We start from the raw sequence: 24,648 nt of genomic DNA on the forward strand, positions 1-24,648 counted from the left end.
TGAAACAACCCTTTGTTGTTGTATTTTGTTATCAACAAATATGAATTTATAGTGTGTAATTGTTTATATATATATATATATATATATATATATATATATATATATATATATATATATATATATATATATATATATATATATATATTATAGTCTCAGTCCATATCTATAAAAAAAACATATAAAACATATTATCATTGTATGATAAATTATGTTAAATATAGTTGGATTATCTACATTTATAATTACTATATGTTAATCTGTGTATCAATTGTAGAGCTAAAATAAAACCTTTGGAGCATGCATGTTTTTCAACAAAAAGTTGGGTGTGTTAAAGTTGTCACAAGAAATCTTATCAGCCAGTAGCCCAAGTCAAAAGTTGGACTTCAGGAAAACAGCAAGCAAGGTCATCACACTGGGTCTAAAAGAAATACAAGAAACCCTTGGAGTCCACTGATGAGCAACGTGACTAATCTCATTGCTAAAAGTTTTGAGTTATGAACACGTGTTGAGGTGACAGAATTTCAGAAAGGAAAAGTTAGAAGGACTTGATTGAAGTTTTTAAAATCTTTAGGGTTTGATAAAGTTAACTCTATTCATTATTTTAAGCACTACCCAGAGACCAGATCTAGAGGACACAGTTGGAAATTGAGTGGACACAGACTAAGGACGGGGGTTAGGTGACACTTTTGGGGTTATCAAGTTTCAGTGTAGATGCTAAATAATTTGGAATCTTCAGGAGCTGACTGGACAAAGTTCTGGGATCAATCAGGTACTGGGAATCAAGTAAATTAATGAGCCTACACAGGGGGATTGGCCTCCTCTAGCTCTAAACTTTTCTTATGTTCTTATAGTCATAAAAATAAAATCGTCAGGACACAGAAAGGCAACATGGAGAGAATGGAACGGAGAGCTCTGTTGAAATCTACAAATGGGCCCTCAAACTGTCCTGACCTGTATTCAGTTGAACTTATCTTGGATAAACCGAATAGAAACGTGGAAGTTAACCCTACAATGACATGTCAATACCTGCAGAAAACTTGGCAGGACTAATGACTCGGAAGACTGGTTGATCAAACACCTTGTGTTTGCCCAGCTGTCATTCAAGCCAAGGTGATGTTTTATCAAAGCAATGTTGTAGTATACAAAAACATTTTGTTAATCATTAAAATTATTTAAACTAGCATTTGTTGCCAATAAACTTGTTATTGTTTTTGCATGCTGTCCAAAATAAGAAAAAGAAAACTGGAGATCCACATGTTGCCCTTTTTAAAGTATTTTCTAAGGTTTTTTTTTTTTATAGATGTAATGTGGGTGCTGTCATTAAACAATATCATCTTTTAATATTTTTCACATCACATAATGATAAACCGCAATCAGAAGTAATTTTACAGTTATTTAAAGGAGATCCCATGCTGACATTAAGACACATGGTATTCCATACGCATGGATATAATAAGAAGTCTGTGGCAGTTGATAAGTTAATGTCTCCAAATACACCCCCCCCCCCCCAGTGGTGCCATTAAACAACTTCCACGATAAATATTTCATATTGGCCGCCACTTGTAGGCAAATCTTGTCCTTAACAGTATTTATTACAGTTGATAATGTCAACTAGAGGACTTATATATATATATATAGATATATATATTTTTTAAAAAAAATTGGGTTAATTGGGAGACTTGATGATCCGTTTAGACTTACACTTGTGATTCCTGAAAACTACTTAGGTAGTAATCTTTCCCTGTATACTTGTTATCCTTTATCTGAAACAACAAAGAAGGGAGTATTTTCAGAGAAGAGAATATTAAAGTGTTCCTGCCAGTAAGCTGCATCCAAGTTCCCTGAAATTGCTCTTAATTTCTTCTGTCGACATAGTTAATAACTTTCACAAGGCGTAACCGAGCAGAGATCAAGGCACTAGAATATAACCTATTAGCCTTTATCTGCCAGTTGCATTACTTTCAGAAATATCCAAAGTGCATTACAGTACAGTCTAGGTGATTTGGATTTCACCACCACAGTGCTCTATAGCTTCTGTGATGTAAGGGATACAAAAAAGCAGCTCTCATGAGACTTAAGAAGAGACCATTCATTTGAAAGAGAAATGACAAAAAAATGCCTTCAGAAAAAAACTAGAAACGTGCAAAAAGTACACAGCCTGCAGTTAAGCCAATTAAAACAAAAACTAAATTGACCCTTCCCTATTGCAAACAAACAAGCAAAGTGCACAAACTGTGATGTTAACATGAAATGTGTCTACATAACAGTTTGAGTTGGATGCCGCATTGCTAGTGAAATCTCACCATCTGGTGGCGTAAACAAGAACTGCAATAAGTGCTTTGGGTGTAAAATACCTTTCAAGTCTCCCGCTTGTGGCTACAATGTATAATTACAACTCGAGGCTGGAAGTTCTGAATGGGATCTCGTGTCATAAAAATACTGCTTTAAATAGAGATATCTGTCACAGACATTTATGTTCCCTAATATAGTATTCTAATACAGGTGACTGGTTTGATTAGATTGAAATTTTCTACAGGATCTCTGAGGGGTTTCAATCTGTAAACTTTCAATCTGTTTTCATGGCTTTTACTTATGTTGAAGTGTTTTTACAAATTAGTTTGAAAAGCAAAAATGATCTCCTCCAGTAATACAGTAAAATGTTATTTGTTGTGGTCAATATGTTAATGATGTCAACTTCCTTTGCAAAACACACCATATAATACTGCTACACTGTATTTCCAGGTAATCTCATACGTAATATTTGCTTTTTTTTTTTTTTTTTTTTTTTTTTTTTTTTACTTTAGCGTTATAATTGCCATTTTAAGTTTAAGCTTGACCTTTTTCTTTTCTTTTACAGTCTTGCATGTCTCTTCACCTCTATCTGACCCTCCAGGTCCCTTGTGGTGCTTTAGAGCCTGATTTTAAAGAAACACATTCCCCTACTGCAAAACATTCACCTACACATCATCCTTACCCATCATGCCACAGCCACCATCTTAAAGAAATCCATTTGCACCTTTTGCTTGAGTGGTTGTTTCTCACCCCCAGTGACTGAGTAAAATCCTGTAAATTATTCTAAATTACAGGTTAAGAGACCTGATCCAAACTTCATTCATGTCACAAGTTGCTTAGAAGCAACATATAACTTACAGTCTGTGTTTGATAGAAAAGTGAAGAGATTTACCCTTGAGGAACCAAAACAGATATTAATTTACTGTAATAATGTACTTGGAAAAGTGAAGAGACACGGACAAAGGGGCAAGTAACTTGAGTAATAAAGATAAAAAAAAAAATACTTCAGTGATAGATGTTAAGCAAATGTCATATGTGGCTTGATTTCCAATTTATATCAACATTTTATGAATGAGTAGTAGGATGTGATGCTGTGTGTTTAAAGATGTGCATTATTCAGATTGCATTGAACACTATTTTTATTGTATTATATCCAAAATAGTTTTTTCACCTCTAAACACAGAAGTCTAGCAGTGGCAAAAATCTTAGGTCATTTTTTTAAAAATGATTTCTCTTTCTAACCTAGTTATCTTGTTCAGTATCCTAGATGGGTTACCCATTAAGAATCTGCCCAATACTGACATCTTGTGGATAAAGTAAATACTTAAATCCCACCAGCCTGACATTTAGATCATAGCCCTCATGTGGTCAAAAGCAGAACTGAAAGGTATTATTTTTAAGAGCATGTGATACCTAGTTTCACTGAATCCCATTGTTACTCTGCTTCATGGTTTACTGAGGTAGTTAGTGGCTACGCCTGTTACCGTGTCAAATGAATTGTCTGCTACAGTGCATGATTTGATCATTCAGAAATGTGTCACTGTTGATAGCAATAGAGGTATATATATATATATATATATTATATCTATACTATATATATATATAGCTATATATATATATATATATATATATATATATATATATATATATATATATATATATATATATATATATATATATATATATATATATATATATATATATATATATATATATATATATATATATATATATATATATATATATATATATATATATATTATATATATATAGTTATATATATTATATATAACTATTTAACACTGCATTTATATTAATTGCGGCTACCCACATTGGGAATTAGTTTTAAAATCACGCAAGCAAAACAAGGGATATGCGAACCCTGTCCTTGTGTAGCTAGATAGCTTCCCACTGTCGACCGAGTTGTATGAGTTGTCTAAAACGCTCTGTTCATCGGGGTGTGCATCTTCCAAACAGGTGCTATAGGTCGAGCACTCGCCAAGGGACTTATTCCCGTCACTGAGACCAGTAACGTATTGTCTGACATCAGTAATCTCCTATCCTGTTTCTGACATCCATGTCCTTTCCTTCCTGTGATTGCCAGTGGCTCAGTGGTAAAGGAGCTGGACCGCAGTGTGTGCACTCCTCATGCGGTCAAGCCTCAGCTATGTGCTTGACCGTTCCTGAACCAGTTGTGAGCAGGTATCTGGTGTAAAATCAGGGAGGCCTGATGCAGTCGTGTGTGACACTGACCCTACTGCCTTCCTTTGTATGGGTGCCAAAAATACAGCAATTCTAACAGTGCCTTCCCTGTGAGCCTATGTAGACCTGAGGCATTAGACTTTAAAAGGGGCAGTTTAGGAAGTGTCTCATTTTATCCTGGAATTTGACAAGCATTAAGAAATTGATTACATACTGTCAGACTGGGGGGAGGGGGGGTAGCTCAAGCCAACATTTGTTTGCTTTGGCAGGAGATTTTTGTAACTAAAGGAAAATCCATTGATTTAACCCAAAGCTGCCTTACATCAAAGCAAAGGGAGACACGCCTGACCTCCAAAAATGAAAAGGAGAATAGGGAAAACAACTGTAAATCTTTAACCATAAAAATGTGTTCGGCTAAGCTCTCTTATAGACTGGGGTAAGACAGATTGGTCATGATGCTCTTAAATTGTACACCACCCCCTCCCACCTGTACACTTGGACGGAAAAAATGACCACACTGCAAATTAGATCTATAAACACTTGGGTTATCGGTTAATTGGAAGAGTGAAGTTACTGTATATGACACACAGACTTTTAAGCCAGACTTGTACCTTCTCTGTTGTAGCTTCTGATGTTATTGTAATTGGTTGTGCTTTATTAATCTGTAAATCTGCATATTTGCCAAAAGGAGTTGTTCAGGCACTCAGGACTCCTCGCTGAAGTAGTTATAAAACGTAACAAATAATGACATAATTGAAATATGGTATGGTATGGTACAAACACACCTGGGCATTAATCAGTGACGAAATGAAGTATTACGTAAATGTATATAGTGTGACACAGGCATCGAAACTACTTACCCCTTTACCTGTGCTTTTCCAAGGATCCTGTACTTTTCCTTGAACTGTATGTTACAGAACTTTTGCTTGCAACTAGCTGTTCCTCTTTAGATGTTTAAATGGCTAATATGTGGTATCTTAAGGAATGGGGCTAATATAAGGGCAAGATAGGGTTAATATAGTCACAGAGCGCGCAAGGTTAGCTGATGGTCTGTAAAGCTGCTTTTTGTTCTGCTCCTGACAGTCTGCCTTCCACCTCACTAAACATATCAAAATTCAAATGAACAAGAAGGAGGGGAGCAGGCCTGACAGCTGGCATATGCAGTGTGTACAGCAGATGAGACACGGAGCTAGGGAGCTCACTGAAAGAGAGATAAAACGTGCTCTTCCCAGTAGGGTTGGTGAACTTGGAACGCTGTTAGCATTCTGGCTGTCTTGTACTGTACTTCTCAGCTCCGGTACTGGTACATCATTCCTCAGTAGCTAACCTCAATGCTGTGAAATGAACAGGGGAGAAAAAAAATAAGGCACATTTAAATAGCTGCTGGTCCTGTTAAAACTATAATCACTTGAATTTTAGATGTAGTAACACTGCTCTCCAATAGAATGTTTTAAACTGCAGCTACAATACACAAGCTGCTATATTACTAATTAAATATCACCTGCAGGGTAATTACATAGCTACATAATTACATAGCTACATATATAATTGCAATATAGATTTATATAGATTTACTATATTACAATATAGAGGGAACCATTAAATCTAGGAAAAAGTGACATTGTCCAAGGGCAGAATCAAGTGATACAATTTTTGAAGTAAAAATAAATAAATAAATAAATTGCCTGCAGCATTGTGTCCTTGCTATCTAGCTGGCATGCAGCAGTTATTTACAGCAAACACATAGACATTTAATGCTATAATTATACACGAGGATTCAGCTATTATTTAGCTACACTATTTGTGAAATGTGGTGGTTACGTTTTTTTGTCTTCTTTTTTTTTATCATCTGTCCTCTCATTACTGTGGTAGACAACATCGCTCCTTCGATGAGCATCAAGCTCTCTGCGTAAGTAATCCCTCCCAAACTACCCCCGCTGTTTCACAAAGGAGAAAAACGTTCTGTAACTAATTCAAAACGCCGGTAGAAAAGAGTGTGGGTGATTTCTTCGGTTTCTTTTCAGCTCTTGCTTTGTAAATGCAGAGGAATTTCAGAAGCAGGTGGTCAGTGGTGACATAAAAAAAATGACAAATGTTAATATATATATATATATATATATATATATATATATATATATATATATATATATATATATATATATATATATATATATATATATTAACTGAATTCCACACCAAAGTGCTTTTGCTCAAGAAAGGAACTGATGCCTCTTTTGAAGCCAGCTGGTTGGCACTGGTTAATTGACATTTGCTGTTCATGAGACAAAAAGACTGATTTAATGTTCGAAATGTGAAAAAAACTAAATAATGTAAAGAGCAAACTTTTTTTTTTATTATTTTTTTATTGTGTTTGGATGGTAAATGTTTCAGAAGGATAACAGTGATTTTTAAGTTTTATTGAACACCCCTTGATCACAGACCTATCATGGCTATTCGGTACATAATTCTGTCAGTTTGTTTTGGGAGGGTAGGGGTTTACAGCTGTTTACAGCTAGGGTGAACCACATTTCTGGGGAGGTGTTTAGAGTTCAAGGGTGAGTGTCTTGTGCCTGCAAACAAGAGCAGGTGTAGCTCATGCAACAACCCCTCCCCCTCTAATTTTGTAAGGTGACCATTTAGACTCACATGGGAACAATCGTGACAAATAACAGTAGTATAATTTTAAATGTAGTTTCAAGGGCTCTCCGTTATTAGACAAATACCACTTGGGTCGAGGGGCCACTTGTTGAGCTGGAATGACCCAAATGTACAAAACAGATAAAACCATTGATTTGAAGTAGTCTTGTTGATTTATTGACAGTCAGCATCATTGCTGGAGGGGTGAGACGAAGGGTTAAAACTAACCCTATGTATCTGCACCAGGCAGTAATGTCACTGCAATGTCCATGGCTAATACCGGTAAGCATGCTTTTGTGTGTTTAGCCCCTGTTGCCTGGCACTCCCTACTGCCCATGCCTTTGCGATTCATAGAGGAGAAAAGATCCTTTAAAAGCACACTATGGGATTACTTATGAAAAATATTCCAAAAGCCGTCATCTGTGAACTAGTGCTCCGCTGTTAATAAAGGGTCTTAGCTGGGATAGAATGCATGTACCCTCGCTACCTGCTACCTGGTCCCTACAGTAAGTGAGGCATGTGGGTACGTGTGTGGGAAGGTAGGTTATCAAAGTTTACAATGGTACATTTGCACAGCAGTTTTACAGTGTCACCATGATTTCCCCATGCTTACACTTAGCATTTATATAGTTTTCCATGTTTGTTTGTTAGTTTTTTTACCAATACCATGCATACTGGCCAATTATTTATCATAATGTCACTGTGCTCTACTGCCCATTACTTTTATTTTACTATGGTACTTGTTTTCATTACAGTACCTGAACACAATTACAGATAGATGCGCTGAAGTGTTGCAGCTGTCGCATTAGTCCCAAACCAGCTGCAAACGAGTCGGAAGTCTAGGGTGAAATGTACCAAACAAGCGCAATGGTGTTGGCGACGTTTTAGGGAATGCTTTGCGCAGCAGTTTTTCTTTGCGGTTCAGCCTTAGATGAATATGCAATTATGGCCGTTGCTGCATAAATTCGCAAAAATGGGGTAGAGATAGTGTTGTCAAATATTATAATGAAATGTACTAAAGCTGGCGGCAATTGTTATATTTACAATTGCATCAATTTGTTAAGAACTTTTGAAAGCAAAAACAATTGCAATTGTTGCTGGTATTTCCCAGTTCACCTTTTCTCGTGCGTTGCCAGTTGTGTTCAGTGCAGTTTTGAGGTGAACACCCAAGTACCTAATTTTCACTAAAGTCAGGGTGTACTTACCAGCCTTGAAAACAAATTTCTATGACATTTCTGGATTCTCCAAAGTGTTGTGAGCAATAGACTGCACACATGTGCTGCTAACCCCTCCACCTATTCTACTAATGTGCAGGTGGTGTGTAATTGTGCACAATTTAGCACTGCAAAAATATATATTTTTTATTATTATTATTATTTGGGGGTGAAGATGGGAACCCCACTATAGAATCTGATGGAATTAAACTGCCTTTCATTGTTTATTCGAAAAAATGTCACACGACTCACACAATAAATATTTAAATTAGTATATTTTCTCTTAGTACATTTACTTTGAAAATTGTTGCAACAGAAATACATAATGCAATATGTTTGCACTGCCACTGGCTCATCTTAGTACATCTACCCCTCAGTGTGCAGAAAATAGTTAAGGCTATACAAACATGTGTGGCATACCCTACTCCCCATTTAAAATGACATTATATGGCACCATGACTTTAATTTATACGTAAAAAAAGGCTTCAGTTCATTTTGCATTTCTGTAAACATCTTTTGAGAGAAAGCTTTGCGAACATAATTAAATAAGACGTCTGGTCAGCTTTAACACCAAAATTCTGTCCCTTTTTGTGCCTTTTCACAAAACCACCGCAGAATGCAGCTCTGTTTGTGGTCTTTGGTTCCTTGACTGAATCCGATTTTCTTTTCCTCAGTAGAGCGGTAATCCCTTAGGTGGTTGATGACGTTCGATCAGTCACAAGAGAAGAAGTCAGAAGAATCAGCCACCAGTCTCGTGGACTGGATGATGAGAAAAAAAGTGATCAACATGCTGTATCACTTTTTTTTTATCAATCAATATTTTCAATCAATCTTTATTTTATATAGCTCCTTTTATAGTGAACCACCATCACAAAAGGCTTTACAAGATGCAGTGACAACAAGAAAATCCATGATACTTTAAATGCAGAGAAATGTGTAATACATGATATACAGTAAAAATAAATAAATAAATAACATTTAAAAAACCCAATGCATCATACACGAAATACAGTGAAAAATGCATAATAAATGATAAAGTAGCAGCAACACAGCAGCTAATAGCAGATATAAGGCTTAAAGAGCATGGAAAGCAAGAGAGAACAGTGGGTCTTGAGAGCAAATAACGGTGGGAGCATCGCGCACCAAAGCTAGGAGAGAGTTCCAAGGAGTCAGAGCCATGAAGCTAAACGAGCGTTCTCCAAGTGTGGTGCACTATGTACTTTGTGCTTTCTAGTCTATTTTCTGCCGTTGCTTAATTGGAACTACTAAATGATTATGAAAGCAGAAAACATATTCTCATCTGCTTTCAATACAAAGTTAAAATGAGCACCTGATAAGCAACAATTCCTGAACCTCTCTCCAAAGCGATAATCTTCAGCTACCTTAAAAACAGTGGGTTAGTGAGACATGCTGCACAAAATCACTGACTGTCTAATTCTAAGTGCTGTGAGTCAGCAGCCCTTTATTTTCCAATCTCCCTCTGTTCTTGCTCCCATTGTCCACTGTTTGTCCAGCTCACGTTTAGTGGACTGTGGGAACGGATTAGAGTTTCATGGTTTTTTACAGAAACCCCTGATCAAAGGCATTCCTTGCATAAGAAAACAGTGTATACTGTGTCACACACCACACACACATGCACACACACACACACACACACACACACACACACACACACACACACACTGCAGGCCTGAATACACAAACAGAAGGACTTAATAAAATATTACCTACTTTTCCAAAATCTGCTTTAATGCTACAAATGTTAGAATTATTTTGTTTTTTTGTAGTGCAAATAATCAATGGCATTTCCTCCCCATGGTACAGCAGTTTCTGATAAATAGCAGATGTACTTGCTTGTGATTTTCACTTGACTGAGCAAAATCCATTTTTAAACTCAGATTGTGATACAATATAGTTTAAATAAAATTAAAGTAGGTGTGATAACGAGGATACAGGGATATGAATCAAACTAATGGAAATCACTTGAAGTATGCTGATAGCAGTTTTCCTCATAATGTTTTCACATTGAATTCAGTGCCACTCTGTGACTGAATGTTGTAATATAGCAACGATTTTAAAGGGAAATTCTAATGTAAATTTTTGTAACTAAGGTTAAAATCAGCAGCTATAACATATGCTCAGTATTGATAACTTTAATAGGTTTAAAACCTACTATTTCTGAATCAACAAAATAGACTGTAGATAAAGTGCACATACTATTTTAGATCTTAAATACCTTGTTTCCATCTGCTACTCGGATTGAATTGAAAGTGATTCGATATCAATTCAGTTGGTTTCCTTCAGGAGCAGGTAACTAGGAAAGAGGATACATGTCAATGGTCTTTGACCTTTAGGTAATGCACAGTTGCAGATTGGATTTTAGAGTGCAGATGGAACTGGTGGCAACCCTAGTTCAATATTGGAATGAGGAGATTGACTTTTACAGATTGGTTTCATGGTGCAGTCAGAAACAATTCAGACTCTGGGAGGTTCCAAAATAAAATAAGTATTCTCCCAGTATAATCCAGGTTGTATTTCAAGGAGTTGTAATCAAGGTTTTAAAAACAGATTTCCTGCTGCTTCTTGGCACTATAGCATTGTTTGTCTTTTTTCTTCTGTTGAATATATTTTAGCTAATATATGTAGTTTTGAATATACTGATACCTCACCTTGGGTTCCTGGTTTTTAACCTTTAAATGCTGCATTTAGGCGCATCTGGTAAAGGTACTCTGAGTGTAGTGCAGGATGCGACCTGAAGGTACTGCACAAAGATGTGGACATCATTAAAACGCAAAGCTATTTTTAATCCCAGACAATCCCAACAACTCCCCCCTCCCCCTCTCCTTTTTTTGTACAGAAACACACAAGTCAAGAAAATGTTTTTTTTTTTTTTTAATTTTGTTTTTAATTCTAGATTACTTTGCTGTTGGAAACACGCCCAATGCAGGTCTGTTGTTGAAAAATGTGCATTTCAGACCAGTAACTGCTAATAAGTGAAGGTTTTAGACATCTCTGTAAGTATGTGGGCTCTCTGTCAAACCTTTGGCCATTGAGCATAAAACACGTCCTCCAAACAAAATAGAATGGAACCTAGGAATTACTGTTTTGTTGCCCTCCAGTCTGAATTAAAGTGCAGACAGAACCATGTTTTTTTTTTTTTTTTTTTTCCTTGTCAGCTCCTATTCTGAAGGGGTAACCCCAGCATTGTTTTGGCTGCAGGGCTACATTGTTAACCAATAAGGACTGAGGGATTGCATTTGGTGTCCTGAAATAACAGAGATCCCGTAGCCTGGTCTATACACCATCTTCAGACAGGAAGGCTCTTTGTTTTATGATGCACCTAGGGTCCAGATCAACAGAGATGCCACACGCACAATTTTCTTTTTTTGAGGTAACAAACATTCCTGATATTGGACAAATTATATCCAGTCCTCCTGGGTCCTGTATTTGCCAGTAGCTTTGCAAATAATAGCTTAGAGTACTAAAAGGAAATGTTTTGCCATTTGATTCCTTCTTCTCTCCACCAACAAATAAGAATAGCAGCATAATAGACGATGGCTAAGTTAATGCATGTTCCTACAGGCAAGGACAATTGTTGTCTTTAACACCCTCATTGCTCACTTAAACTTGGGTTTGTTTCTCTAATACTTCAGCAACTGGGAAAAAAACATACAGAAAATCTGCTAAGATTGTATGCAAATGGTGTACAGTACAAAGTTAGTGATACAGATTAGAGACCCATTAAATGACAATCCCAACTTTCCATCTCAAAATAGTAGTTTAATAGTTATTATAAAAATCAATAGAAAAAGCTGTTTTCTTAAATCGTGTCTACTTAATTTACTGTGCAGTATATACATTTTTAATTTTTTTTTTAAAACTATTATTAAAAATGTATAGCTTATGGTCATTTTTGTTGTTGTTGAAAATATAAAAAGACATTTTAATCAATGTTAAATTATTACCCAAAACACACTATGGCTTCATGAGTAGACAAGACATATAAAACTTCCATCACATCTGCGTACAAACACTTTATAAATATATAAAAGTTGGCCATTAATGGCCTAAAAGGGGGAATACAGTCTCTTTCAAAGAAACACCTTAAAATTCAGTTATACGGTCAGGTTACATATGGCACCAGCTTCAATCTATGCTATTACTTGCACACTGCAGGACCCATTTGGAACAATGACAAATGCATTTCAGATTGCAGTTTAAAACAGAACTATTAGGCACTGAGTTAAAATCAGAAATGTAAAAACCCGGTCTAAATAACAATAAGTTTGACAACTGCAGCATGAGGTATGGTGGAACAGAAAACTTTGTCTTATTTTCATGTTTTTTTTTTTTTTTTTTTCCTTGGTTTTTTTTTTTGGAATAGCGCAGAAATCACATAAGTAAAAACTGATCACATAAAAAAAAACTACAAAAACAAAACAAGATGTCAATAATGTCATAATTTTCTATGAGAAAATTAAAAACCTGTCACAAGGCAGTATATTGACATTGTAATAAAAAAAAAAAAGATCCACAAAATAGCAGCAAACATAATGACTTGATCAGAGAAAAAAAGCATTGTTATTGTTTTTTTTTTTTTTTTAAACTGTTCATACTTTTGCTGGGAAATCTTCCATAGCAGCTCAATAAAAGGAGTGTCGACTCCATATTCTGTTTTTTTTTTTCTTTTTTCATTTTACAATCAACACCTTATAATTGGCAGTTATTCACGTACATCAAGCCATCACATATTCCTCACGCAGCAACTTCAATTATTTCTCCAACTCCTCCCTCTACTACTTTCTAAAAGAATACCTAAAAATCGGTACATTTCCACATTGTGCAAATCATCTAATTGTATCTAAATTGACGTTTAAGGATGGGGGAACACGTTGAAATGATACTTGTTCTTGTTTTCAAGTACACCAATTCTACCCATTATTAACTATGGAGTTTATCTTGCATTGCCTGTTTTTTTTTTTGTTTTTTTTTTTTCAAGTAGGGCCTGTAGGCTTATCTGAAGTGTTTGCATTAAAACACATAGTAAGTACACAATGTATCAGGCTGTTAGCAAATGTGAACTAAACAGATTTAAATAATCTTAAAAGACTAAGCATTATTTCAAAATCCATACTGGCCTAAAAAACACACACACATTTTGCAATAAATAGTACTCAATCTTTACTATAAATTACATATTTCTAACGCTTCAGTCACCAAAACAGAAGGTGGCTCTTATGTTAGCCTTGTCATCATGTGTGCACATTACGCAACCTTTTGGACCCTACTTAAAAAGCTGGCACCAAACACTTTCAAACACCATTTACGCAAGAAGGATAAAAGGATGCAACGGCAGCAGTCCGGGAAATCAAACACGTTCACTGAAACTCCCATTTTTAACACCTTCCTTCCTTCCTAAATAACCCCATAGTTAAATATGCTTTCCATTGCAAACACAAGGATTCCAATATTCCGAAACCATTCCATTTTCATTAGTAACGTCCCATATTGTTTTCCAGAAGAGCCAGTAATATCTAATTGACTGAAAGTGCTTTTAAATGGAATGGTTTGTCATAATTTATTTATTTTTTTTAATAAATCTAGGCTGTGGATTGCACCAGGGGCTTTAAAATGACTGTAGTTAAGTCTGTTTTTTTTAATACATAGATAACTGCTGATATGTGGAGATTTAATGACAATAAAATGTATTAAAGGAGCTTATGTGCTCATGTGTATAATAAACGTATGAGCAGAAATTTTGTCTATTTAGGCAGTGTTAATGCTGGCACCTCAAGTCTTATGTTTAGGCAATCCACAGACTCTAAATAGCAACATATAATAATGTATGCTAAAACAGAATACATGATCTATTGGGTTACATTAACCACTTCAAAGCAAAAGAGGATAAGCTCTAAAAGAATTGAATAAAAAAGGCTAGACAAAAATATAATAAAGTGACTAAACGTATAATCAGATACAGAGAGAACTAGGCTGCAATAAAGCTCAACTTTGTAAGGAAACATGTATAATTGTACTATCTAACAAACCCTCTCTTCTACTATAAAAAGGTTCTTTCACACTTTAAAAAAAACTAATCTAATACCTCCCCTGGAGACATTTTTTTCGATGTTTATAACTATTTTAATAAACACAGGCAGGCACAAACCCTTTTTTTTGTAGAAAAAACTAGTTGATTAATGTCTTGTATAAAGGTCTATTTTTGTAGCACAATGTAAGTTATGCAAATACTACTTTTTTTCTCTTTGTTTTTTTATATGAAGACAGTTTTGTTTTTTTGTTTTTTGTCTAGATTTTTGACTTTTTAAAAGTTTTGTGGGGTTTTTTTTTGTTTTTTTTTTTTTTTTTTTTTTTTTATAATAAAGCCACAGGCTGAAGGGAAACAAAATTAAATAAAGAGCAAGGAGAATCAAAGAGTGAAGCGTTTTTTTCCCCTTCTTTTGTATTAATCATCCTGGAGATATTTTTTTCTGTTATTTATTTTTTTTTGTGTGGGGATGCTAGGCCATCATGTCCTTCCTGAAAAGCCCTTTGTTGGGTTGCCATGGCAAATTCCACGGATAGTCCACTCAAATGTTCACATCTCGCACATCCGTTGGTGTGCAGGAGAGGTCCACTTCTTCTTCAACAGTCTTTGTTTCTGAAGAGATGTTGTGCTGCTGTACCTGGCGCAGGCTTGTCTCAAGAAGGGACTCAATCTGTTCCTGGCAGGCCCTCAAACAATCCTAGAAATGAATAGTAGCAAATGGTCAATACTAAAGTATTTACAATACTTGGACATTCTGCATCATTGCTGCTGTTAAAAAAATAAAATAAATAAATATACGGCACTTTTAATAATATTACAGTAAGCAAAAAAGAATAATTAAAAAAAAAAACTAAGTATCACTATGCCATTTTGCACCGACTGTAATTAACAACAATCACAGACTAGGCAAAATTAGTTTCCTGAATAAGCTGTGTCACTTGAGGGTGGGCACTTGCTGCATAAGGTCATTGCCACCCATCAAGTGAACTAATCAATCTTACATCTTGTTACGTGTCCAGATGGGGCAAAACTACCAGGCCCAGTTAATGAGCAGATAATCTCAGATTTTTTGTGTGATACAAGCATTCCTGAATGCCAGCATGCAGTCAACCACCATGACTTGGGAGGGGGGATTAGAGAACCCGTCAGCCATTAAGATTTTATACATTAAAACAAAATGAAAAGGAAGACAAAACACAGCATGCAACTGCACAATCGAATCTACTGGGCTCCTGCTCTGATACACAGTCCTGCTGCCTCGTTACTGAATGCCACACGCAACACTGCGTCAGCTGCCACTTGTTGGTCAATTCCTATATCTTAAAACTAAACATCATTAGCTATCCTGTATACAGTCAGTTTCTCGCAAGTTAAGACTTTGATATCTCCCCTTATTCACTGCCATTTTCTTTGACCTCTGTCAGGCCTCAGCCCATGCAGTGAAGCCACTCTTCCATAAAAAATTGCCATAAAAAGTGTTAGTGTCCGCATGAGTGAGAACGAATGTTGGTTCCCTAAGAAGGAGCCTGGCCTGCTGCTTTCTTTCTGTCCTGTAAGGAAGGCCCCTTCCTTCCTATGCCCCCTCTCTGAAGCTTTCGTGTGGAAGCTTTAAATTTAGAAAGGAATGGGTTTCTGTTTCGTTTGATCCCCCTCCTCCACCCAAAGACAGAGCCCTTGTAGGGAGGTTAATCCTGGCTTCTCAATGAACTAGACCCACCGTATCGCACCTACTGAAACCACACGACCCCCGACCTGCATTCTCCACATTTCACATCCATGTTTCCTCTTCAAAGTGATTGGAGAGTGGAAACAAATTACAACAGATTTTGTTTTTAAATGAGAATATTGAAAAGGGCCTACTTCTAATTAATTTAGATGGTTGCACTTTTTTTCTAACATTCCCTAGAGAGCAGTAAACCAAATGAAATAGAAGCACAGATCACAGGATTTGGCATTAAAAATGTAGATAACTTCCTCATGCATTTCCAGTATCATTCTTTGCTATCAGCCAAATCTGACACAAATCTATTACTTGCTTAGCTTATCACCACCATAGGCTGCATGTTCCCACCAACTTTCCACTATCCAAGTAAAACTAGTAGGTATTCCCAAGGTATCTTTTATCAAACATTTAACAACAAAAATTAGCCACCAGGAAAAAAACATTTGTCATTGACAGAACACGCTTGATAAGGTCCTCAACCAACTACAGACACTTTTTGCCTATTTTACTCTTGGTTCAATCTGCTGAGCTGGTACACCAAGAACAATGGAAGTATATTCACTGGTGTCCCCTCAAGTGGGCGGGTAGGGGATTAGAGTGAAGACAATAAACCATGAAAGGATAGAAACTCAATCTGGTTTAGCAAATTCCTGGCCCTGAAAACAATGATAGGTACAGCAATTCAGTGGCTTTGGGATAAGAGGGATGGAACCATTCAAATGTGGAGGATTACCCAAGGGCCAGAATTGTGATTGTTTGGTTCTAATTACCGCTGATCAAAGTGAAACCAGGAAACTGGAGCCCTATCCGGGTGAACATGGGCCGTACACCGTAGCATATTTTTTTCCACCTCAGTCGTCCACTATATCTGTAGGTGTAAAAGGAAGGCCAAAACGTCTTAACATCCCTTAACAATGAATTTCCCTTTTCATTAACCCAAATGAACCATTACCGCTATATAGATTATAAAGATTGCAAACTTAAAATATTTGTTAAAATCTAACTCATTGGGAACCAGTCTTTTTAAAGGCGGTAAACCATTATTCAGAGAAAAGCACTCTGCAGACTAGAACTTTGACTAACAAGCAGCCCATCATATCACTTTGGGCAAATTGCATTCGTTCTGGGAGTTTTCTTTTTATTTCAGACCTCACAAGAACCAACCCTTTCATTGACAAGACAAAGGCAATCGCATCGCTTGACTTTACACATCATTGTAACACGGATCATTGAATTCAAGCCTTGGCTGGAAGTTCTCTTCCTGGCCCATTGACTCGTGAGGTGTTTATTGCCCAGTTACCTGCTGATGCAAATCTCCTGTTAGCGACTGGAGAGAATGGGAGATCTTCTGCTAGCCATGCAAGGTGGCAGCTATTGCAGACTGCGGCTCCACTGTGGGTATTCAGTGGTGGTTTCAGTATGGGTCTGACACATAATAAACCCCAATTAAATCATCAGAACACACTGAATGAAAGGCTTGTGGCCCCACTTGACACAATGAGGTGTCTGTAAGGGGGGTGGGACAAAAGGTCAGAGACACCATGAGCTCTGTTTAGCACATTTATATGATCCCATTTCCTTTTTTTAATGATAGTAACCTCTGTGTTTGCTGACAACGAGATCCAACATAGTGATCAGCAAAGGCAATGGCATACTCTGCATGCGACCTGGATTTTATTTATTTATTTTGTATTCATTTGCAATAAAAAAAAAAAAAAATTGTTGAGTGTCACTTACCGGATCACTCTTTATGACTTGCGATAGAAAGTCTGTGAGGTTCTGAGATGATAACATGATTTCGATGTTCTTAAGGTGGAGTCCTTGAACGGCTGCTGCTACACTCCCAGCTGCGATCATGGAGGGGGGATTAGCAATAAATTTGACATCTGGAAAAGACAAAGAAAACATGATTTAGTTTTTCTGTGCACACTTCAGCTACGTCCATGTATACCTGCTGCCCCAGTGACAACCATTATATTTAAGGCCAAACAAAAATAGTTCACTGCAGATTTAGAGACAATTATTCAAATAAAACGGTGCCTGTTGAACAGCTAAATCTTTGTTTAAAGCTTCTTCTCATTGGCTGTTTCCCATCCTTGCAACCTGATGTGCAGGGAGGGAGGGGGTCACATAATGTGGCATAACTAAATAATGGGGGGGGGGGCCTCAAGAACTGTCGAACAATCAGCGGCATTCTGATGTGACACCATGCTGACAAGTGGCTGGGTGCCCTGCCTGCCTGCAATGCTGTAGGTCTCTGCAAAGCTACTCCCATGAAGCCTTGCGAGGCCAGCCTCTGCCATTCACATTTATTTTCTTTTATAAAGCCAGAGAAAATATTCTTTTTTCCAGTAAATGTATACAATATATATATATATATATATATATATATATATATATATATATATATATATATATATATATATTGTAAATGACAGCTTTATAATATTGAATTGTTTTTAATTTTAAAAAAAAATAACTTTCAGTTTGATGTGGATAACAGACAATAATTTTAATGCAGCCCATTCATAACCCCCACCCATTTTGTGCCCAGAACCACCTGAGCCAGGCGACTTGGCCTGCCTATCTTCAAAAACAGCAAGGATTTATTTACAACACTGTCCATTAATTTCAGAATATTAATTAGGGGCCCTCGAGCCTGTAATTGGATGCCCCCTCTCCCCATAAGTAAAAGAGTGTGGCATCATTGTCAGCTTCCATCGCCTCATCTTGCATCATTGAAAGCTCAGGAACAAGGAAGCTGCGGTGAGATGAATTAAACCAGACACAGGCACAAAAGAAAGGGGGCCCCATTCATATCCCCAACTAACCTATCCTAGACTCCATCCAAAGGGGAATAAACAACTTCAGCGCTGTTGAAAAGAAGCTGGAATCCCAGCCACCCTGAAGGGAAGACAAAGCAAGCAGCCCAGCGCTTAAAAAAACAGAACGAGCGAGTCACCGCTTTCATTTCTAAATGGGGCAGTTCCATCCATCTCTACAAGAGCTATGGGCTATGACTGAAAATATTTCATTGAGGCCAGTGAAAAATGACTTACACAAATTGTTCCAAAGAGAGAGAGATGCAACAGGTTTGAACTAGTTGCATACCTGAGCTGGCGCACAGACAGGAACTGCTCTATTTCTTTTCTTCTCACAAACATACTTGTCTTAATGTGTTTACACAACAAGCAACATGTCATTAAAATCTACAGTACTAACTGTCAACTTTGTCACTTTCCTTTAAATACTGCATTATCTTGGGTGCTATGTTTAATATTTGTACTTTCTTGAGCATAGATTGACCTCAATTGAGTGCTTACTTCAAACCGTTGTTTTTTCCCCCTGACACCACAGCACAAAAGAGCTTCTTTAGCAAAAATCCAGTTCTGTTAAGACAACTATTGAAGAGGTGCAGAAAAGGAACTCCACCTAATAGCACCTTCAATGTAATTCCTCCGGTTTAAAATAGTGAAGCCTCCAGTCCCCCTGCCCCCACCCAGCTAAACTGGTTTAATAAAGAGGAAATTGCTGCATAGAACCCATGCACTTAACTGCGCTCCCTTTCTTGAGTTTTAGTAGATTGCATACCCTCAATTGAATAGAAGAAGTAGAACATTTTACAAATAACCATGACTGAACATATTCCAACTGTTAATGTGCTATTTACTACAATGTTGGGAAAACAATAGCAGGAGCAATTGATCAAGTTGCAGGTATTTTAACAATGCTTCAACCTTTTCACAGCTTCTGGTTTCTCTGTATTAACACTGCCAGCAGTGCAAAGTAGATGAAATTCTTCTGACCAGACCAGACAGCAGCTAAAACCAAATAAGTTAGTATTGTGGTAAAGTATAAGAAGAACAATATATGACATGTGATACTATTGACTTATGATCAGTTTTTTTAAGTGCTCATTTTAATCCTATTTCATTGAAAAACAAGAAGACCATGAATTTACAGTATTAAGGCTAATTCCCACAAAAGCTTGATTTGACAAAACATTTCAAGAATGTAGCCCTGACCTGACAGCCATGGTAGCCTACACTATTGCCATTAAAATGCTGATAATGGACTATAAAGAAAGAATAAAAGATAAGGCAATTGGCAATAGGGCATCATTTAGCACCCACAAGTTGCCATCTTTGCCCTTTACAACCCATCATGCCTGGTAAGAACAGCAGCAGTGCTTGTGCTGTGCACATGACAAGAACAGCTAAAAGACAAAACTCCATGTGTTATGCTTTGTTGGAAACACTTAAAACCATAAAAATGCAACACAGGCATAGTGTTGCTCCAGCATAAACTACTAGAGTGCTACGTACAAATCTAACATTCTGAGTTTTTACGCATTCTGTTAAACTAACTACCCTTTCCAAATTAAGTGCAGATAATCAAGATGTGCATTCTACCAGAGTTAACTTGTCTTCTTGTTCTATTTGATTCTTAGTTCTTCTTTTTAAAAATAAAACCATTTATGAAGCAACTTCAGGAAATGGTGACTGGATGCAGTTTCATCCCAGAATGCAATGCAGCTCTGTCACCAAGTATCGTATATTTAAGGACAGTGGGTCATTTCAATAAAAAGATGAATATTCATTAAGTTTGTCTACATCATTTTTCGTGAACCGAAATTGTAAACATATTATTCCTCCCATAGATTGTGTTTCACTTTCAGGGGCTCGTCCTGCGGTATACTTGCTTGTTACTGGAATTTACCTTTTAGCCAAAGTTTAAATAATCCACATCTACAATTTAAGGTAAACACAAATCATTACCAAAGTGTATTGCACTTAAATCTGGAGAGGGTTTAAAATGTGCATTCCAAAATGTAACACCCCCTGAAATACGTATGGATAGCTGAGAGACTCCCATGCGTACCTGTTGCACAAAGAGCCACAAAAGTCTGTGCGTGTTTGCGGAGAATTTGTTTGGTCTCCTGATGGATTGGAAGTTTGGAAAGGAAGTGTTCAATGAAATCATGGGGGGTCACTGAAGCCAGATCCCATTTCAGTTTGTTTAACACCAACAGTTCCATTTGCTGTTCAAGAAAATAAATAAGAAAAAAGAACACTCATTAAAAAGGGTTATATAATATATCGGAGGCAACATATGTCTGTTTTACAAAACAACTGAATTCAGTTTTACTGATTTACCCAATGCTTTGCACTTATTAAATAAATAAATAAATAAACAAACAAATAAATAAATACATAAATAAACAAACAAGCAGGCATTTTTAAAATGTATTTCTACAGAATCCTCACAAGAGGGCGCTAACGCTCTATGTGTAACTCCAATATTGGGTAATGGTGCCATTTCTTACACAAGTAAAAAATCATTTTTTTATATATATATATATATATATCTATATATATATATTATATATCTATATATATATATATATAATCATATATATATTTTTGTAATCCTAACTCCATATTGTTAGAGAGAACAACAAATAATGTATGTTTCGACAGACTTCATTAATTAGGTGCCTGTAGATTATAATTAACTAGGCTGGATTAAGAGAATTACTGTATATAAAATTGTCAAAACGTTTAATAAACATGATTTAACTAGTTCAAGTAAATTTCAGTGCAGCTTGCAATATAACCTAATCTGAATTACATTAATCACAGATTTTATTCTATTTACATCTTTATTCTATTTGTGTTGAATATGAAGCAAGAATACTACGTATTTAAGTTAAATTACCAATAACTCTCCGGGCCTGATAGAATTGTCGGTGTAAATGCACAGCTTCTCAGCGGTAAGGGGGATTGTTTCCTTCATTTTCGAGGCCAAAAACATGCTAGTTGCTCCCAGTAATTGTAATCTGGTTTTCTTTGTGGGCTCCACTGACAAAAATCTGTCCAAATAATTCATAGCCAATGGGAAAACCTCCTCTTCACATTTCTGTTCTTCACACACCTAAAATTAGGAAAATGAAAAAAAAAAGTTAGGTCATTCACATGAACATGTGTTAAAATCTATAATCTATAAATATATATATTGATAGTATAATATACATTTTATGAATCTCTTTGTAATTCTACCATGATTAAAAACATGTAGGATGCTTTTTATACAGATAGCTTCTCTTAATAAAACATATGTGCTAAAAACTATGTAAACACATACAAATGTACATTTTAATCATTAGAATGAGTTTTTGTATAATGTAAAACGATTTTTTAAATTTTTTTAGCTATCGTTTTTTTTTTTTCTTCCTAAACATCCAAGTGACGTCCAAAGCAACGTTTCTGCATGATTTTATAGTTCGTCATCTTTTCAAAAAATGTTTTAAAATATTATAAAATTATTCTGGTGAAAAAAAAATACATGAAAATGAACAAAAAAGTGTCTTTTATCAGATGCAGTCGATCGTTTTTGATTTTGAGTCAAAATTCTGGGAAAAGGGAACTAAAATTGCGAGGGAGTGCTTTTTCATAAGGAACGTGCGACATTTAGCCAGACGTGTCGAAACGCACTTTGAAAAATTAATAAAAAATATAAGAAAAGTGAAACGGCACACATAAAATACATGAAAATATTGCAAAATATGTGAAGTTTATATTTATTATCTTTAAAAAAATGTAGATGAAACAAATAGTTTTAAAAATAGATATTGGTCTGCGACCTTCTTTTGGTCATTTACGCATGGTGGGTCTCTATAAAACTTAAAACAAAAGAAGCCTAACTATTTCTTTCTCAAAATCTGGTGAGATTATACATACATACATATATCACATAGCATATCGACAAACTGGCCCTGGTGTATTTGTGGATATTTGTTATGTCATCTATTTTTTATAAATTTATAATATATTAAATACTTTAGTACAGTGAGGAACAAAGATGGCGCATATTACTGGCACGAGTTACACTGCATACGTGTACATTGATGTTGATTTAAAATACATTCAAATAAAATAATTCACAAGGCTTTCAGTCCTTGACAAGAAACGAGAGTTTTGTATTGCAGCCACTGCGTTGTAATACAATTACAAAGACGGTGTAGATCGAATTGGAACATTTTTAGAAAGCTAGGAAAAAAAATTAAAAAATTAAAAAATTCTCTCCAGGCTACATAAGTTAATGGTGTGTGTGTGTGTGTGTCTATGTATGTATGTGTGTGTGTGTGTGTGTGTGTGTGTGTGTGTGTGTGTGTGTGTGTGTGTGTGTGTGTGTGTGTATATATATATATATATATATATATATATATATATATATATATATATAATTCGGCAAAAAAAGACCACATAATTAAACGAGAAATAAATGTACATAGTGCAAGAAAGATGACAAAACTTCAAAACTTCATATTTAAATAATTCCGTTGTTTGAAATGTGCATTAAAAGTGGGTCCAAAGGGCAGATAAAGTGTCAGGACAAACAACTTGCAGATTTTTTTTTTTTTCTCACACAAACCTCCAACATCCAAGTGGCAACAATTTTCCTCATGTAAGGCACAATTTCCTTCTGCACACATTTGAAGTAATTTGCAGAAGGAAGGTAGTTCTCCTCCGCTTTAAGCAATGTCTGTAGAACTCTGTCATTTAGAAGGTTCGCATCTTGGTAGGCTCTCTTGATGGTCTCTACTTCACAACACAGCAGCTGATGTTCCATGTCTTAAACTTTTTTCAAGCTTGGGCTTTCGAACGACTCAGAATGAGCGCTACAAGAACTGCCTTGGCTCCTGTTGCCGCTGCTGCTTAAGCCCTCTGGAGGCTCTCAAACTTCGCTCCTTTCAACAAAACTCCCTTTAGTTCCCTGCTAAGCAATGACGTTACTGTTGTTAAGCAAAGATCAAAGCTCTGTGAGCATAAGAGAGGAAGAGGCCACTGTGAGGAGGGCGAAGTCTTAAAGAGACATCCCACTAACTGCTAGTCCTTCCCTTTGCAGATCAGGAGCAGGGCTTGAGTATAAAAATGGGGAGGTTCTTTTCCGAGGGGGGGGGGGGGGGGGGGGCGACGACATGGGAGTTGGATAATAGACACATTCACAAAATTGTCCTTATGGGGATTCTTCATTTTTAAATTTTATTTTCATTACCCCTCTTCATTTCCTTTAAATCCTTTTGTCGGTTATTTGTGTAGCTGCGTGAGCAAACAATGTAAACACAATAAAAACAACAACAACAAAGACGTTTTCAGTTGTTTAATTTAGCTTATTGCTTTATTAATATTCACTAATATATCGCAGAGAGCTTTTTCAGTAAATTTAACTAATATAATTAATATAACAATGGATTCTTCTAATTATTTTGAATTATGTGATTTATAAAAATAAACTCAATATACTTTTGACCCCTGCTCAAATTACCAGTACCTATAGTACTTAAGAGATATTTACAGAAAGAAATATACAATAAAACAGATAAAAAGTAGTTTTGTTTAATAATCATTTTCTTTGCAAAACACTTATCTATCTATCTATCTATCTATCTATCTATCTATCTATCTAGCTATCTATCTATCTATCTAGGCTATGTTGTGTTATATGTCAAGCATTTAGAATATATATTTTAC

At 36.0% G+C, this 24,648-nt stretch overlaps 1 protein-coding gene across 1 annotated transcript; it reads right to left on the bottom strand.

The window, feature by feature from the left end:
- Positions 1–14,683: 14,683 nt before the first annotated feature.
- On the bottom strand, positions 14,684–23,965 carry LOC121329999 (G1/S-specific cyclin-D1-like). The gene is made up of 5 exons (XM_041276183.1): positions 23,549–23,965; positions 21,833–22,048; positions 20,996–21,155; positions 17,852–18,000; positions 14,684–15,088 (listed from the first exon to the last, which is right to left on the bottom strand). The coding sequence occupies exons 1-5, from the start codon at positions 23,744–23,746 to the stop codon at positions 14,933–14,935; spliced, it is 879 nt and encodes a 292-aa protein (XP_041132117.1). The 5' UTR covers positions 23,747–23,965; the 3' UTR covers positions 14,684–14,932.
- Positions 23,966–24,648: the final 683 nt, after the last annotated feature.

The sequence above is a fragment of the Polyodon spathula genome, chromosome 17 (assembly GCF_017654505.1).
Source record: "Polyodon spathula isolate WHYD16114869_AA chromosome 17, ASM1765450v1, whole genome shotgun sequence".
In the NCBI taxonomy this organism is placed as follows: Eukaryota; Metazoa; Chordata; class Actinopteri; order Acipenseriformes; family Polyodontidae; genus Polyodon; species Polyodon spathula.

Coding starts and splice junctions, on each gene's coding strand:
- LOC121329999 (XM_041276183.1), bottom strand. CDS start 23,746: ATGGAACATCAGCTGCTGTGTTGTGAAGTAGAGACCATCAAGAGAGCC. Junction 18,001..20,995: donor TGTGGCTCTTTGTGCAACAG/GTACGCATGGGA, acceptor TGTCTTTTCCAG/ATGTCAAATTTATTGCTAAT. Junction 15,089..17,851: donor AAGTCATAAAGAGTGATCCG/GTAAGTGACACT, acceptor ATTCATTTCTAG/GATTGTTTGAGGGCCTGCCA.